General features: G+C 40.9%; 1 protein-coding gene across 1 annotated transcript in view; it reads right to left on the bottom strand.

Annotated features, from left to right (window-relative positions):
• Positions 1-17,972, bottom strand: part of ANO3 (anoctamin 3) — a 511,447-nt gene that overhangs the window by 123,955 nt on the left and 369,520 nt on the right. The window contains exon 7 of the mRNA XM_054972310.1: positions 6,873-6,917. Within this exon, the coding sequence (XP_054828285.1) occupies positions 6,873-6,917 (45 nt within the window). The remainder of the gene's footprint in view (positions 1-6,872; positions 6,918-17,972) is intronic.

Genomic DNA, 17,972 nt, shown 5'->3' with positions numbered 1-17,972 from the left:
GATTCCAACAGTATTTGTTTTCTATTTATTTAGTTAATCTATAGTTTACTTTTACATAGTAAATACACCCATAATAAAATATGCAGATGACTCCCAGCTATGCATCTCTCTATCAAATTCCCTGTTGATGCAGTAGAGTTGAGATCAAATGCTTAAAAGTAAACAAATTAAAATTGAACCCAGACAAGATGCTCTGCCACAAGAGCTTCACTGATATGAACAGGGCCTTCTGCAGGTACCACTTTGCAAATGGGCAAAATCAAGAACATGCACATTCTCTGAAGTGCCCCCCCTCCCCATTAGGGAATGGCCTGCCTGAAGAGGTCAGGAAAGCTCCCGCTCTCCTGGCTTTCTGCAAACTATGCCAAACTGAAGTATTCAAGAGGGATTTTCTACATGGGTAATAGGGCTGAGATGTAAGGAAATGTCTCAGTGAGATGCTTTGAAAAAGGGATGTGGACTATAGTCTTTATGGCTATGGATTTTCTGTTACTGTAAATATACTCCTACTGGTAGTTTCCACATCATTTAATATGTCTTGTCAAATTCCTTATGCTTTGTTTCAGCATTGTTTGACCTCTGTATTTGGATTTATGCTTGTTTTTCAACTTTCTGTTATCCATAGCCTTTCACATTGTTTATTGAATATCTCAGCCACTGATTGTATTGACGTCCACTGTGCAATCCACCCTGAATCTGAGTTAGAAATCTGGACTACAAATAAAAACTACATACATGCATATGCCTTTCTGTATCATTAATTACCTGCTTAAGGAATTAAAGTTTTCATTCTCTGGCTGTTTTTAAAAAAAATTCTAGATATTAATAATTTTTAAATGTTTTATATTTTTATTGTGTTTTGTTTTGTAAGCTACCCTGGGGAGGTTATCTGGAGAGGTGGCATCATTTTTTCCTAATGAGCAAACAAACAAACAAACAAACAAACAAACAAACAAACAAACAAACAAACAAACAAACAAACAAACAAACAAACAAACAAACAAACAAACAAACAAACAAACAAACAAACAAAAAGTTAAACCAGGTAGAAAAAATGATATTGCTTGAGGCCCCAACTGGGACAAGTCTTTAAGCATCAGCTCAGTGCAAAACACAGGAGTGCTACCAGGACCTGCACGACGATGTCACTCCTGGAAATGATGTCATCGCACTGCGCCAGGAGTGTGTGTGCTCTTTGTGCACATTCAAGGACATTCTGAAGATGAGTGCCAGTTCTACTCCATGATGAAACCATGGTGGGATATAAATAGTCACAATAACATTATTATTGTGATTATTTTTCCTGTTAGGGCCACAATACAGAAAGCCCTGTCCCTGGTAAAGACCCACCTTGATTCTGAGACTGAGATACAGAGGATTGTTATTGAAATTGATCTCGACTGGAGAGGTAGAGATACAAAAAGCCTGCAAAAAACCCTGAACATTGAAAGCCAGAACTTAAATACGACTTGCTTAATGCATTTAAAGTTGTTTAATTCCTTCAGACATGATTAAAATGAAATTGAATTTTTATTAAAATTGGAAAACAGTTTCTAGTTCTTCTCGGTGTGCCTTTGAACGAACATCTTTACTTGTTTTGAGAAATAGTAGAGCCTGCCTTCATGCTCCCCCCCCACCTCTAAAATAGAACAGCTAAGGGCTTACAGCTGAAAATTCTGAGAAAAGGCCTGGGATATCCATGAGGGGACTACCCTTTCCTCCTAGTGGTTATGATTTTGGAATTAGTAAAAGGTCAAGAAGAAATCCACATCTGTGACTACCCTTTGGGAATGCTGCTTAACACTTAGAACAGATTTTTGAACCAGAGAATAACGGATTGGCAAGGAAAAGCCACCAATGTGTTTACAAGTGAAGATTTCATTATCAGCATAATTAGGGGTAATGGCAAATAAACAAGCTAAGACATACTCCAGTTAAAATATCATTGTTGACTTACCAAAGTCAACTGAGACCCAATTTAGACATAATTAGGGTACCCATGTGTATTTCTTCACATGACCAGCCTTTCATATGGAAAGGGTTTTTTCCCCCTCAGAAAACAAAGCATACAGGTGGAGAGAGAGAGAGGGATAGAAATCACATAAAGTAAAATAATATATAAATAAAATTGCCTAACCTAATTACGCGCTATTGTTTGCAGCATTTTTCTCTAAACCCTGATGGAAGAAAAATGCTTTAAACAAGGAGTACCACAAGATAAGGTGGGAAATAAGCCAGGGTTTGGTTTCAATGAAAAATAAATTCTACTCCTCTGATTTTCCATATGAATTGGTGAAAATATAAATGGGTATCTTCATCATATCTAGGCTGGCCCTGTCTGGTTATTTTGGTCTAGATGTTGAAAAAGATCTGTTAACATTACATAAATTTTCCAAAGCATACCATATATTTTTTAAATAATGTATCTGATACAAAGCAAGCACGTGCATGACTGGGGAGAGGAGATAAGCAGTTGTAAATTTATGCCATCGGGTATATGTCTGGTGTTATCTAATAGCCACATATGCGAAACTATTTTTGAAATATATTTTAAGATTGTTTTTCAGCTAAAATAAATGTAGATCATATACTTTAGCAGAAAAATATGTTTATTAAAACATATGAACTAAAGGTACCATAAATATGGTGATAATAATGACAATAACTAAATTTTATCTAAATTTGGATATTCACCCCTCCCCTCTTGAAGTTAACACATAGATGCTGGAATAAAATTGAAGAGGTAAACCTTGAACATTATCTGTAAATGTTCTGCATTTTATTTCAAAGCATTTAGCTTTCTGCTATGGCTCCAATTATACTTTCAAATAAATAATAACATAATGGGAGCTATTGGCTTTAGGTCACAACCATTTTAATCTCTTGTAGAAGAGAAATGACCAATTGGAATGCAGTAGAACTTTAACAGTTCCCAGAAATCAAACCCCAAGCTGAGTTCAAATAAATGAATGAATGGTATAGAGTGTTTGACCCGTTCCACCTATGAAGTTCTTCTATTTTAAAGTATCCTACTGTTGAAGCGGCTCTTAACTTTAAAACACCCCTGCCCCGTTTCTACTGCAGGATTAGTAGAACATTGTCGGGGGGAATTTAGATCTGGAAAATGTAGGAGGATTCCCTCTCCCAGTACTGTGGCTCTGATTCAATTCAGAGTCATCTCCAGGTGGTGTTGATGGTAGAAATGCCATCAAGTCATAGCTGACCTATGGTGATCCCTGCTGGGGTTTTCAGGTCAGGAGACTGACAGAGGTAGTTTGTCATTGCCTGTTTCCGCATAGTGACCCTGCTCTTCTTTGGACATTCCCCATCCAATTACTAACCAAGGTCAACCCTGCTGAAGTATAGTGGCTAAGTGGCTAGGCTCTGAACCAGCATTTTGCCAGTTCAACCACTACTGCCATGAACTCAGCAGGTGGCTTTGGGTAAGTCACTCCTCTCATCCCCAGCTCCCCAGCTGTATTGTGGGGATAATAATAACACTGATTTTGTTAACTGTCCTGAATGTGGCACTAATGTTTCCAGAAGAGGGGTATATAAGCACACAGTTGTTATTGTTATTGCTATTGCTATTAACACTGCTTAGTTTCTGAGATCTAACAAGGTCAGTCTTGCCAGGTCAGGGTCATCCAAATAATTTTCAGTATTTTTTTTTAAAAAACTGGACAATCCAGTGACAGATCTCTTGTGTCATATGTCTAAAACCCTTCAGGGTTTTAGATAGATGATTAAAACATAATATATACTGCTACTAAACTTTCCATGGCACAGCTTGTATCCCACTTAAAAGTTCTGCTTCACCTTTCCTATAGCAAACTTCCAACTCCCTCAAGCTATTGTCATCCAGCAGCAGCATTTTGCACTGCAAAAGAATGGATGAGGTAAGGAAATCACATTCAATTGATGGAAATCCTTCTTCCCTGGAAATCTTTGTCCGCAGAAATTTTAGACAGGAGCCAAGCCTATATTTGGTATGTAACTCCAGAGATTCTTAAGATAGTCTCATAAATAGGTTTGATCATTGGCCCAATCCTTTCTCTCTCTGGTTTTTTTTGTAAAGGCTAGCACCAGTCAGCAAAAAGCAGCAAACTTCAGCAGATTGTTCCTCTAGATTCTTTAAAACCTGGGTTTGGATCCTGTATCTTGTTTCTACTTGTCTGCAGAGCACTTGTTCCTCTGGTGCTAAACACATCTGCTCATGAAAGACTGATGTTTTTTAAGGAGCCAAAAGCGCTTAGCAAGAGAGGAATGCATTTGACAGTAAAGGACTACCTCCACAATCAGCAAAGAAAGAAGACAAATGGAAACAAGCTATAGGATCCAAGCAACACTTATAATTTCTCCATGTCTGTGCTTTTATACAAGACTAGCAACAAAGCTCATGGGAAATAATACAATGGGCTCTAGAAAGGAGAGGGTGGGCAGGCAGGCATTGGCTCCTCCTCTGTGACTGATCCTGAATAGGTGAAGGCAGGAGGTGGTCATTGCCACTTCCTTTGCTCCTGATCCCTGCTGGGTGAAGACATCAGCTGGGCAACTAGATCCAGGTAGGGTGAAGGAGGGGAGGGGATTAACTCCTGCTCCACACCTGATCCTGGTCGGGTAAAAGGGGGTGGGCATGGCCTCATGCTCCACTCATAATCCCAACTGGTGAAGGCAGAGAGTGGGCATTACCACCTGCTCCACTCCTGACCATGGCCAGGTAAAGGGGGGCGGGCATTGCCACCTGCTCTGCTCCTGATCCCAGCCTGGGTTTCCCTCCACAGCAGTGCCCTCTAGAGGCACACCAAGGTAGAAAGTGAGTTGTCTAGAACATGCTTAGTCTTTTATATAGTAGGATCTCTTGAAACTATCTTTCAGCTCAGCTGAATTGAAAAACAGTATTTTGTATTAATGATGAGTAGGTAGCACATTGATAGAGGACCTATTTAATATGGAAGATCCTAGATTTATTTCCTTGTATCTACATTTCAAAATCTCTCAGAGAGCAGAACAGTGAAAGAAAACTGTTTTAGATCTTGCAAACAGTTTCTATTCTAAATAGATCAGCCTAACCCATCTTAAGGTATCTTCATGTGAGTTAAAACATTATATCAATAGGAATTCTTTCCATATAACTATAATTAGATTTTTACACATGGGCTATTTGCTCTCCGTTGAGCCCTATACTGTTTTGGATTTTTTTCCTGATACATGCACAGCATTCAGTGACCTTCAGTGGTCATCCCAACACTATCATGGGGTTTGGCCGAATTAAATGGATGCTGCTTTCTTATGACTTTTTTTTGAATGTGAGAACATATGGAGTCCAATTCTGATATAGATGTTTACATTCACCTTTCTCCACCCACCCTAGACCCATTTCCAGTGTAATGACTGGTCTATTTGTCTCCTCTCTTCTCCCTCCTGGCTCCTGGGGGGGGGGGGCACTCAGCTATCCTACAAGCACTGCAGCCAATCCCCCTGATCACAGCCTACATTCTATCTATACACATGTAATCTAAGGGTTTCTGGAGGACCAAGGCACATCTGCTACATAGTGTAATTATAGATCACTCTGCTTACAATCACACCAATTAGGATCACCCAGAGCAAAAAATGGAAACTGGATTATCAAGGCTAAATTGTGCCTTAAGGAGATCCCATAAAACTTCACAATAGATTCTAGCTTTAGTGTCCAGGAATTTACTTCCTTAATCTCAGAATGAGATGGTTTTAGCCAGAAGTTGTATATGGTACTATTATGGGAGGTGAAAAAGGGAGAATAGTGCCCTCTCCTCTTCCTTGGTTGTCCAGAGGTTGGGCACCCTGCCCCTGGCAGGCTAGGAAACAGAGTGGGAGTGTGAGGTTTGCCTTCTGGGCAGCCTCCGTGGACTCCCTGGCCTCAGTGCAGCCTCAACTGCACCTTGCAGTGTTCTCCCTACACTCTTCCCCTTATTGCCATTTCATTTCCCCAGAAGGGGAAGGTGGGGGTCGTCCTGTATGGTCTTTGTGGTGCGTGGGTATGGGGCTACCTAGCTGAGATTGGGTGCCCTGCTGCCGTCAGAGCTCAGGCCAGGTGGAGGTGAGGCCCACCTCTGTAAACAAACAAAAGAATGAAGAAACAAGGAATCAACATACAGAATTAGAGAGGGGCACCTCAGGCTCTGAGTTTCTAGCCTAGGGGGGGGGGGTTGCGGCGACAGACTTTTGGTAGTATAATAATTATGCAAAACCAGTGACATGTAAAATGAGGTAAGCATTTTCACAGGACCTTTCTCACAATCCAAATTCTTTTTCCAATGTGGGGGAGGGGGAGCTGTGTGGACAATTAACGTCACAGAGAAATGCGACCCCAATATAGAGGTGCACAATGAAAGAAGCAACAACAGACCACGTAAACAAGCTTTCAATTCTGAAAAGATCAGGAGCAGAGCAAGAGTGTGCAAAAACCCTAGGAGTCATATTAATCTGGTTACAGAGTTAACAATATATATGATCTTTTGCATGACTTTTACAGTGGCCTGGAGGCACCACTGGTAGAGCTCTACACTAACCATAATGTCAGTGAAGGAACAAGAGTAGCAACCAGCAGCTTCTAAATTGCAAAGTCAATTAAATCAGCCTGTTGGGAGGCTATAAATTATACCACTATAGCGAGAACTAACTCATATCCAAATACTTTAATATGTCTGTAGATCAGATTAGCTGGTACAAAGTAAAAACAAACAAATATCAAAGTTTTACTGCATCCATTAATCAGATAATACCAAATTACTTTAGGTCTTTGGTGATAAATTTACAACTGCGAAAATGGTTTTTTTAAAGCAGGGTGACTATCTGGCAAAATTAAAAGCTATGCATCACCCACCAACCTGCCCATGGTTTTGCTCCTCCAGTCAGTGTAATAACATTTTTTCCTGAAAGAATAGCAAAAATCATCTGAGAACAATTTCATATATGAGTGATGAAAAGGAAACATATATAAAAACTGAACCTTTAGCTATTTTTCAGCAATCACTTTTACAAAATGAGGGTGTTTCTACACAGGGTGTTTCTACACGTCTTTACTGTTGCACAAAATCATGAAAAACTCAGAATGATGGCATCTTCATGGCGCGATTTCCCATCGTTACTCTTTTTCGTGGCATGATGATATCAGAAATCACACCATGAAGATGCCGTCGTTCTGTGAGTTTTTCGCAATTTTGCACAATGGTAAAGATGTGTGGAAACAGCCACAATTTTGAAGGAAAGGAGACATTTTAAAAGTCATTAACTTTGAAATACTTGTATGGATCTATATTAAATATTAAGAGCATGGACAGCTAAAACATTATGGATCTTCTCCCTTTTACCATTCTATATGGTTTTCTTAACAGCATAAACAGTATTCCCAATCTATCATCTGATATTGCACACACATATCATAGTCTGTAGATAGTTCTATGCAGGAACTAGAACTGATTACTTTTATATTTCATTTTTTGTTACTCTTAAATGAACACAGTACGGTCTGAAAAAATAATATGTCATACAATTTTATTTGAAATATTCATGGAGAATACATATATTTTTGAAATACAAAACACAAAAATATGCCATTAAAATAACTTCATATTATCATTACACTATTGGAAGGATAGATGAATTTTTGTGGCATTCAAATAACAGTTTTTACAACTGGACAGATTGTACTTCAAATAACGAAACATGTGCTATAATGACAGAAGGTGTTCCACCAAGATGTTCCATGTTTGTTGCTTTTATGATGCTATTGTTGTCTTGTTAATAGGTCTTTATGAGCAGGTCTTTGAAGTGGCAGTATATTTCTAAATGAGAATGACTGGATGTATGGGTGGTAAAACACTGATTTCTTGTCTATGTTTCCTACAAAATGCTTCTATTTTATATATTTATTTACTTCATTTATACCCCACCTTTCTTCCCAGTGGAGACCCAAAGTGGCTTACATTATTTTCTTTTCCTCCATCTTATCCTCACAATAATCCTGTGAAGTAGGTTTGACTGAGAATGTGTGACTGGCACAAGGTCACACTGTAAGTTCCTTCAAAAAGCCTCCTTCATAATGCGTGTCTGCCCAGTAACAAACTCAGAGCTGACTCATCAGAAGTTCATTGATATGTCTGTAATTTAGAAAACCGCACACTCAGAGACTGATGTATGCATTGAGAAAAATGAGTGATCTTCCCTCAGGGTTCTCTCGTGTTGCCTGTAACGCTGTCACTTGGCTTCACTTCATTTTTAAAAAAATGGTTTCTTAGCATTGAATGGGACTGCTGTAGATAAGAAAGTAGCTGGGTTTTGTCTTCTCTGGTGCCATAAGGATTATGAATAGAATCAGAGCATTTTTATTCCTTGCAAGGATTAAAGATTTGTAAGTGGAAAGTAAAGAGCCTAGTTGGGGAGAAGACAACTATAACGTTCCCTCCTTCTTGAACAACAGAAATGACACCAGAGGCATTCTTCAAATTCCAAAAATAACTACCAAGTTTATTTACTTTAGAAGGAAAGGTTAGGTGAAATCATCTTATGCTCTTCACAGGAACTTAAAGGCTTCTGTTTTGAGGCTTTGGTCCCCTTGTGTTTCCCCAAGCACTTTAATGTATTTTCTTTCAGTGTTTCTCTTCTGGAGTTAGGAATGTTAGAACTCACTTTCTAGTACCCCAATACCCTTCTCTCCAAACACCAGTGCTTTCCTTCAGTCGTTAACTGAATCTGAAGGTCTCCATAGGCAGTTTCCAACCGTACTTGACCAGAGACCACTTCACTCTCCAGAGCTACCTCCCTGTCTGACTGGGATGGGAAAATCTGCTCTCCTTACAAGATCTATCCTTTTTCTCTGGCCCCTTTGTGAGTCTGCACCTACTTCACAAACCTCCTTGCCAACTTTCCCCAGTTCTCTGGTGTTAAATCTGCTCTCTGTTAGGACTCCATCTTCCAACTCTTCACACGTCATTCATCTCTGCCAGGACTGAAAAACAGACTCTCCATTTTCCAGCTCACACTACTCAATCATAGGCATAGCTTGTTACTCAAAGCAATCTGTGTCTGTGAGGGATTAACCCTTAAGAGTCCTGCAGCCATGCGTACAGCTCATCCAGGCTTTTTAAAACATGCAGTCCATCACAGCATCCTTCCTGTATAGACCTTGAAGTTCTCTTAGGCTGCTTCCTTAATATCCCTCCCTCCCTAAGTCCCACCTTGCAAAATCACAACATAAGTTGCATTCCCTTTCCTTCATAGACACCCCATAATTAAGACCTGCTTCCCCATCAGGATAATTCATTCATAAAAAGATGGTTCTCCATTTCCTTTCCCCAAATCTGTCCAAATACCCACTTCTAGCCTTTTCTTTCTTTCATACTCACTAGAAGTTTCTCTGTCCTTCAGTCCTTTCTCTAGCTCAGGCCTCACTTTCTTTTCCCTTGCCTTCCAAGACAGCCATTTAGTCTTCATCACTCAGCTTCAAAAATAAGAGATAGTTATTTACACTGATCAGATTGGATGCCCTTCATGCTTAATCTCAGGTAAATTATGCGAACTGTAGTTACTTGGTAGTAAGGGATGAACATTTGGCACACATACAGATTTTGCTGTATTCCCAGTTCTAGAACAGAGTCCTAGAGTAACAGAGTGACTAGCAGTGCCATCCAAAGCATTGAAGTGAGTGGGCTTAGAAGGGTTTAACTCTTCTTAGGATTGCACTGTAAATCCTTTTCTCCCATACTATTATTTAAGATACTAAAGATCATTTGAGTTTTGTATTGGACATTATTGGCTAAATCCTTTTCTCTCAGCCTGTCTGGCCTAGGACAAGTCATGCTCCACAATATCAGGCAGGGGATATTATGGAGAGGCTCAAGTAGGGAAAAGTTGGGGAAGGGACACATGGGAAGAGTTGCAATGGGTAGAACATAGTATAAAAATGAGATGGAGCTGTGAGCATCATCACTGTGAGTTATGGTGCTGAGGAATGGGGCAACTTATTTGCTTCATTTTTGCTGTGATATGGCTCAGTAAAATGCCATGGATGATTATGTCTATACACATTTAGCATCCTAGGGGCTGTCTGGCAGCTAAGTTAGCAACAGAATCATGAAACACTGTCTTCCTCTAAAGGAAGAAGCTTGACAAGGACCAGATGCAGTGTTTCAAGTTTATCTGTATCCTGATTATCTCCTCTAGGGAGCACAAAGCAGCACACATAGGGGTCCCAGACTTAGTTTTTGTAATCTGATTGGCTCAATCTTGCAATTTGTTTCCTCCGGACATAAGAACATGGGTAATGACAACTAGTTAACACGCATGGTCCTGAATCCTGATCAACCACTGTTTGTGTAAGCCCTTTGATAGCAGCCTGAATACCTCATGGTGATGAAAAATGATGTATGCTGACAGTTGTTGCCTCGGAACTCTGATCCTGAGAGAATTCTTCACCTCTCCCAGCTAACATTCTGTGCATATAATCTTCTTCAAAATATAATATCCTGGGTCTTTAATGAACTATGGCTCATGTTTCTCATGGTTTCTCAGTTGTGGCCATGAACTTTTATTGCTATTCTAGGACACAAAGATGTAAGTGAAACACAGGAGGATGAAAAGGAGTGGGACGTAGAAGCCAGAAGAAGCTGGCACAATAAAGAACACCTGCAGCAAAAGCCAGGAGAAGGTGGAGAAGAAAAACCATTGTATTCAGCCTTCTTACAGTTCAAAACATTGCCCTCTGTGCTATTTTAAAAAATGCTGAATTCCAGAGATTTCCAAAGAAGCAAGGAGTAGAAAAGGTCTCACACTGTTGCTAACCAACTGAAAAGGCCTCACACTATGTTGCTAACCAACTGTAATGGTGAAATTTTTATATATTAAAAACCACTGGGGAACATGCAATGGAACACCTGGAGGATAAATAATTGGAAATTGCCCCCTGCTTATAATATAATAATGGAAGACAATTAAAATGCAGGGCCAAATGAATAGGGTCCTGCTTATCTAGCCCAGAATCTTAGCAATCTAATATGACAGTAGATCCAGAGGAGTTAGCCGTGTTAGTCTGTAGTAGCAAAATCAAAAAGAGTCCAGTAGCACCTTTAAGACTAACCAATTTTATTATAGCATAAGCTTTCGAGAATCAAGTTCTCTTCGTCAGATGCCTGATCAAAACTGGGCAGATACAGAAGAGGAGGGGGAAAGAGAGGGAAGGAGAGGAGCATAAATCACAAGAAGGCAGAATGCAATTAGCATAGAGGCAATCAAAACATTCCTTTGCTTGGAAATGTAAACATTTCCTTTTGGTGTGCAGTCAGTTTGTAGCAGTGAAGGTATCCAATTCCTATGTAGTATAAGCCTTCGGTAACCACAGCTCTCCCTGCCAGTTGCATCTGACAAAGAGAACTGTGGTCCCCGAAAGCTCACACCAGGCGTCACTGGGCTCCCCCAGATCACGCCTCTGTAAAGAGAATCTGTTACCTGTGGTAATGTGATAACCATTCATAGTCTCTATTCAGTCCCCGCTTGACAGAGTCAAATTTGCATATGAATTCCAATTCAGCAGCCTCCCGTTGGATTTTGTTTTTGAAAGGTTTCTGTTGAACCACAGCGACCTTTAAGTCTTTGGTGGAATGTCCTGGTAGATTGAAATGTTCTCCCACTGGTTTTTGGACGTTTCCATTTCTAATGTCAGATTTGTGTCCATTTATTCTTTTGCGTAGAGGTTGGCTGGTTTGTCCAATGTACAGAGCAGAGGGACATTGTTGGCACATGAGGGCATATATCAGATTGGAGGATGAGCAGCTGTAAGAGCCAGAGACAGTGTAGTTGATGCCATTGGGTCCTGTAATTGTATTCCCTGGGTAGATATAGGGGCACAGCTGGCATCTGGGTCTGTTGCAGGGCTTGGTACCTGTGCTGGTGACTCTGCTGGCCGATCCATGATTGTAAGTGAGAAGTCGTTTAAGATTGGGGGGCTGTCTGTAGGCAAGGAAAGGTCTTCCACCCAGGGCTTCTGAGACAGAGGTATCATTTTCCAGGATGGGTTGTAGCTCACTGATGATACGTTGGATGGGTTTGAGCTGGGAGCTATAGGTGACAACCAGTGGTGTTCTGTTGTTAGTTCCTTTAGGTTTGTCCTGGAGCAGACTGTTTCTGGGTACTAGTCTGGCCCTGTTAATTTGTTTCTTCACTTCATTTGGTGGGTACTGTAGTCTCAAAAATGCTTGTTGTAAATCTCTTAAGTGTGAGTCTCGGTCGAGAGCATTGGAGCAGATACGGTTGTAACGTAAGGCTTGGCTGTAGACAATAGACCGAGTGGTATGTTTAGGGTGGAAGCTGGAGGCATGTAGATATGAGTATCAGTCTGTTGGTTTCCGGTATAAGGTGGTATTTATTCGTCCATTATGTAGTTGTACAGTGGTGTCCAGGAAGTGTACCTGTTGTGTAGAGTGGTCCAGGCTTAAGTTGATAGTAGGGTGAAAGTTATTGAAGTCCTGATGAAATCTCTCAAGGGCTTCCTTCCCATAGGTCCAAATGATGAAGATGTCATCCAGGAATCTTAAGTATAGTAGTGGTTCCAGTGGATGGGAGCTGAGGAAGCGTTGCTCTAAGTCCGCCATGAATATGTTAGCATATTGTGGTGCCATGCGTGTGCCCATGGCTGTGCCATTAACCTGTAGATATAAGTTGTCACCAAATTCGAAGTAATTGTGAGTGAGTACGAAGTGACAAAGTTCAGTGGCGAGGTTTGCTGTGGTTTTGTCCGGGATAATATTCCGTATGGCTTGCAATCCATCTGCATGTGGGATATTGGTGTACAAGGCCTCCACATCCATGGTTGCTAGGATGGTGTCATCTGGTAGGTTGTCAATGGATTGTATTTTCCTGAGGAAGTCAGTGGTGTCCCGTAAATAGCTGGGTGTGCTGGTGGCATAGGGCCTGAGGATAGAGTCCATGTATCCCGAGACTCCTACTGTGATGGTGCATTTTCCTGCAACAATTGGGCGTCCTGGGTTACCCGCTTTGTGGATTTTGGGTAGTAGGTAGAATCTTCCTGGTCGTGGTTCCTGGGGTGTGTCCGTATGGATGCATTCTTGTATGTCCATGGGGAGTGTTTTTAATATTTTATTGAGTTCCCTTTTGTATTGTTCAGTGGGGTCAGAAGGTAGTATTTTATAGAATGTTGTGTTGGAGAGTTGTCTTTCTGCTTCCTGTATATAATTTTGTTTATCCATGATGACAACTGCTCCGCCTTTGTCAGCTTCCTTGATTACGATGCCAGAATTAATTTGGAGGCTGTTTATGGCCTCTCTTTCTCCACGGCTGAGGTTCTGCTTTAGGTGTTGTTGTTTGTCAATTATCTCAGCCTGAGCACGTCTACGGAAGCATTCAATGTAAAAGTCCAATGAGGAGTTACGGCCCTGAGGGGGTGTCCATGTGGAATTCTTTTTCCTGGAGTTTTGTACCGATGGTTGTGTATTGCTGGGTTGGGGGGGTGGGGGCTGCTGTGATGGTGTCTGTTCAGTGCTTTGTTCATCGTTTTGTCCAGCAGAGTAGTTGAAGAATTCTTTCAGTCTTAGGCGTCTAAAATAGGCCTCCAGACAGACAGACAGAGTAGTTGAAGAATTCTTTCAGTCTTAGGCGTCTAAAATAGGCCTACAGACAGCCCCCCAATCTTAAACGACTTCTCACTTACAATCATGAATCGGCCAGCAGAGTCACCAGCACAGGTACCAAGCCCTGCAACAGACCCAGATGCCAGCTCTGCCCCTATATCTACCCAGGGAATACAATTACAGGACCCAATGGCATCAACTACACTGTCTCTGGCTCTTACAGCTGCTCATCCTCCAATCTGATATATGCCCTCATGTGCCAACAATGTCCCTCTGCTCTGTACATTGGACAAACCAGCCAACCTCTATGCAAAAGAATAAATGGACACAAATCTGACATTAGAAATGGAAACGTCCAAAAACCAGTGGGAGAACATTTCAATCTACCAGGACATTCCACCAAAGACTTAAAGGTCGCTGTGGTTCAACAGAAACCTTTCAAAAACAAAATCCAACGGGAGGCTGCTGAATTGGAATTCATATGCAAATTTGACTCTGTCAAGCGGGGACTGAATAGAGACTATGAATGGTTATCACATTACCACAGGTAACAGATTCTCTTTACAGAGGCGTGATCTGGGGGAGCCCAGTGACGCCTGGTGTGAGCTTTCGGGGACCACAGTTCTCTTTGTCAGATGCAACTGGCAGGGAGAGCTGTGGTTACCGAAGGCTTATACTACATAGGAATTGAATACCTTCACTGCTACAAACTGACTGCACACCAAAAGGAAATGTTTACATTTCCAAGCAAAGGAATGTTTTGATTGCCTCTATGCTAATTGCATTCTGCCTTCTTGTGATTTATGCTCCCCTCCTTCCCTCTCTTTCCCCCTCCTCTTCTGTATCTGCCCAGTTTTGATCAGGCATCTGACGAAGAGAACTTGATTCTCGAAAGCTTATGCTATAATAAAATTGGTTAGTCTTAAAGGTGCTACTGGACTCTTTTTAATATGACAGTGTAATTCCCTACAGTAGTGACCGTTGGAATCTTTCATATATTCTGAATGACACAGTAAGCTTGGGCAATACAATTCCCTGCAACTGCCTTCAACATTCTGTATATTTTGGAATGCAAAAACCGTCAGCAGTTTACCAGAAGTCCTTTTTATTCCTTATTTTTAAATATAAAAAGTAGTATTTCAATTTGAAACTTTGTACCATTGACAGAGTAAAAAACTTTACTTGACGAAAAGTAGCCTCAGTTTCCTGCCCTACTGACAGGCATGGGAAACATGCCATCTGAAGCAGTTGACATATACAAGGGTTGACTTAATTTGTGAAGTAAACACTCCTGTAAGCATACTCCTAAAGTCGAAAATTTTATTGGATCATTTGAAAAAATGTCAATCCCAAAAGATATGCTAGAAGGAAATATCTAAGAAATGGACAACAAACTCAACCAAATGCTTCAGACCTGTATATATTTGGACATATTCATCCCAAATGAGAATCAGACTGAAATAGCTGGGCACACTACAATACATGTTGAATCTTGTTGGCAAAGAGACTGCAGGTTTTATAATGCTTGGAAGGGTATATATACAGAGCTGCAGGACTGTTGAGCATTAACCTCTCACAGAATCAGAAAGCTTTGAGTGGAAGGCTACACTAAGGCATCTGATTGGGTAGCATGAGCTGGCAAAAGGAGGTTTTTTTCAGTCCTAGCAGAGAGATTGAGTGTGATGAGTTGGGAGATGGGGTCCTAATGGAGAGCAGTTTTAACACCCGCAGGAAAACTGGGAACATTCGCAAGGTGGTTTCAGAAGTAGGTGCAGATTCCCAAATGAGCCAAAAAAAGGGGATAGATCTTCTAAGTAGAGGAGATTTTCCCATCCCAGTTAAACAGGGAGGTAGCTCTGGAGTGTGAAGAGATCCCTCGTTGAGTATGGTTGGAAATTGCCTGTGGAAATCTTCAGATTCAGTTAACAGCTGAAGGAAAGCACTGGTGTTTGAAGAGAAGGGGATTGAGGCACTGGAAAATGGGCAGGGCTTTTTTTCAGGGGGAACGCGAGGGAACGGAGTTCCGGCACTTCTTGAAAATACTCAGCAATAGTGCTTGAAAATAATATGATTTCAAAGAATCCCATGTGTTTCTTCCTCATTTTCCTCTTGAGAGTTCCACCACCTCTTTTCCCAGAAAAAAACCCTGAAAATGGGTACCAGAAGCGAAAGAGAATATTAAAGAAAGAATACTAGAGTGCTTGGGGAAAAACAAGGGAACCAAAGCCTCAAAACAGAAGCCTTTAAGTATCTGTGAAGAGCATAAGAACTGAAGTCTGTGCATGTTCTGATTTTACCTCAAAGATGAGGTAAAATCTCATATATAAAATATATGATAAAATACTTGCTAAAATGTATTTTATGTATGTCTCTGTGTATATATACACACACATACACTCTCTCTCACACACATATATATATATATACACACACACAGAGTATATAATAAAATATATGAGGTAAAATTTAACCCACACACACATATGTGTGTGTGTTGAAAATTTCTGAGGTAATTTAACACACACACACACACACACACACACACACACACACACACTGATTTCAACTGACCTTTCTCATCTAAAATCAATAAACTAGTTAGTTATTTTTGGAATTTAAAAATATATCTGGTGCCATTTCTGTTGAATAAGGATGAGGGAATGTCATACATACATTTAGTAACTTTCAGAATTCTGGCCTTTACATTATATATATGTATGTGTTTCTGTGTCTATGTTTCTGTATTATGTGTCACTAAGTTGCTTTCAACTTATGGCAACCCTATGAATTAACAACCTCAAAAACGTCCTATTATTAACATCCCTGCTCAGGTCTTACAAACTGGAGGCTGTGGTTTCATTTATTGAGTCCAACCATCTCATTTTGGGTCTTCCTCTTTTCCTACTGCCTTCCAACTTTCCTGGTATCATTGCCTTTTCCAGAGAGCCTTATCTCATTATATATGTTATTACAATTTTATTCAGCTTTTTATCCTTTATGTAAATGGTTTACACACTTTATCTTCAGAAAGAGCCTTTGCGGTAGATTAGGCTGAAAAATAGTTACTGGCCTAAGTTCATGTAGTAAACCTCATGACTTTGAACGTGATGTTGATGTCCTAGTATGAAAAACTAATCACTACTAGAGATGGGCAAGAACCAGAATACGAACTAAACTTTGTCACAAACCGGGCCAGTTCGTGCTTTGTGAACCAACGGTTTGTGGAAGATCGTTTCCCACGAACTCCCACAAACTGGTCTCCCAGTTCGTGTTAAACCCCAATGCCCCTTTCTGTGCCACTGCAAAGCAACATGGAAAGAGGAATTTAAACCAATGGATCAGCTGCTTGACGGGGAGATCCCCAACAAGCAGCTGATCATTTAAACAGCAGGGCTTGGCTGCCCAGCCAGGAGTTCCCGGCAGGCCAGCCAAGCCCCACCCAATGTTTAAATGGCTATTTCCCCACCACTCGGAGTGGCGGGAAAATACCCATTTAAAGAGTGAGGCTTAGCTGCCTGGTCAGGAGTTCCCCGCTGGCCAGCCAAGCCCCACCTGCTGTTTAAATGGCCATTTCCCTGCCTCTTGGAGCAGTGGGGAAATGCCCATTTAAACAGCGGGGCTTGGGCTGGCCAGCCAAGCCTGGTCCAGGTTTAAATGAAATTTCCCTCCCTGCTAGAAGTGGTGGGGAGATGGCCATTTAAACAGTGGGTGGGGCTTAGCTGGCCAGCCAGCCAAGCCCTGCTTTTTAAATGATCTCCCTGACAAGCAGCTGATCCTGGGGTTTAAATGCCACTTTCTGTGCTGCTGCAAAGCGGCACACAAAGGGGCACTTAAACACCACGGACCATGAACTATGAACCACAAACCAGTTTGTAAACTGGGGCAAGTTCGTGAAAGTTCGTGGTTCATTGTTCGTGAAATGCCACAAACCATGAAACGCAGGGTTCACCCCCCCCCCCCCCCGGTTCATGCCTACCTCCACTACGCTTCACTTTCCAGGCTTTCCAGAGGTACTTCCACTGTTAAAGCACAAAAGCTTCGTGGTTGGTCACCCAAGTGTTATATTTTGTATTCCTCAATGTGCAAGGAGTAGTTCATGTTTTTCACAGAACAAAGCAAGAAAGGCTACTAAGAAGAATAATTACCATTGAACACATCCATTCTGAATTTTTAAAGATTTCTTTTACATTTACTCCTTACTAAAGCAGATATTATGAGAATGCTGCCTATTAATCATCCCTTGAAATTTGTTTGTTTTCTTGTCTTTAAAATGATGGTGTCAATTTATAGTAGCTTGGTATAATCCATAACCCAGTTAATGCTGAAAAATCATGGTGTGTCTAATAC

The sequence above is a fragment of the Eublepharis macularius genome, chromosome 2 (genome assembly GCF_028583425.1).
Source record: "Eublepharis macularius isolate TG4126 chromosome 2, MPM_Emac_v1.0, whole genome shotgun sequence".
Taxonomy (NCBI): Eukaryota; Metazoa; Chordata; class Lepidosauria; order Squamata; family Eublepharidae; genus Eublepharis; species Eublepharis macularius.
This window is presented reverse-complemented; position numbering and strand designations above follow the sequence as displayed.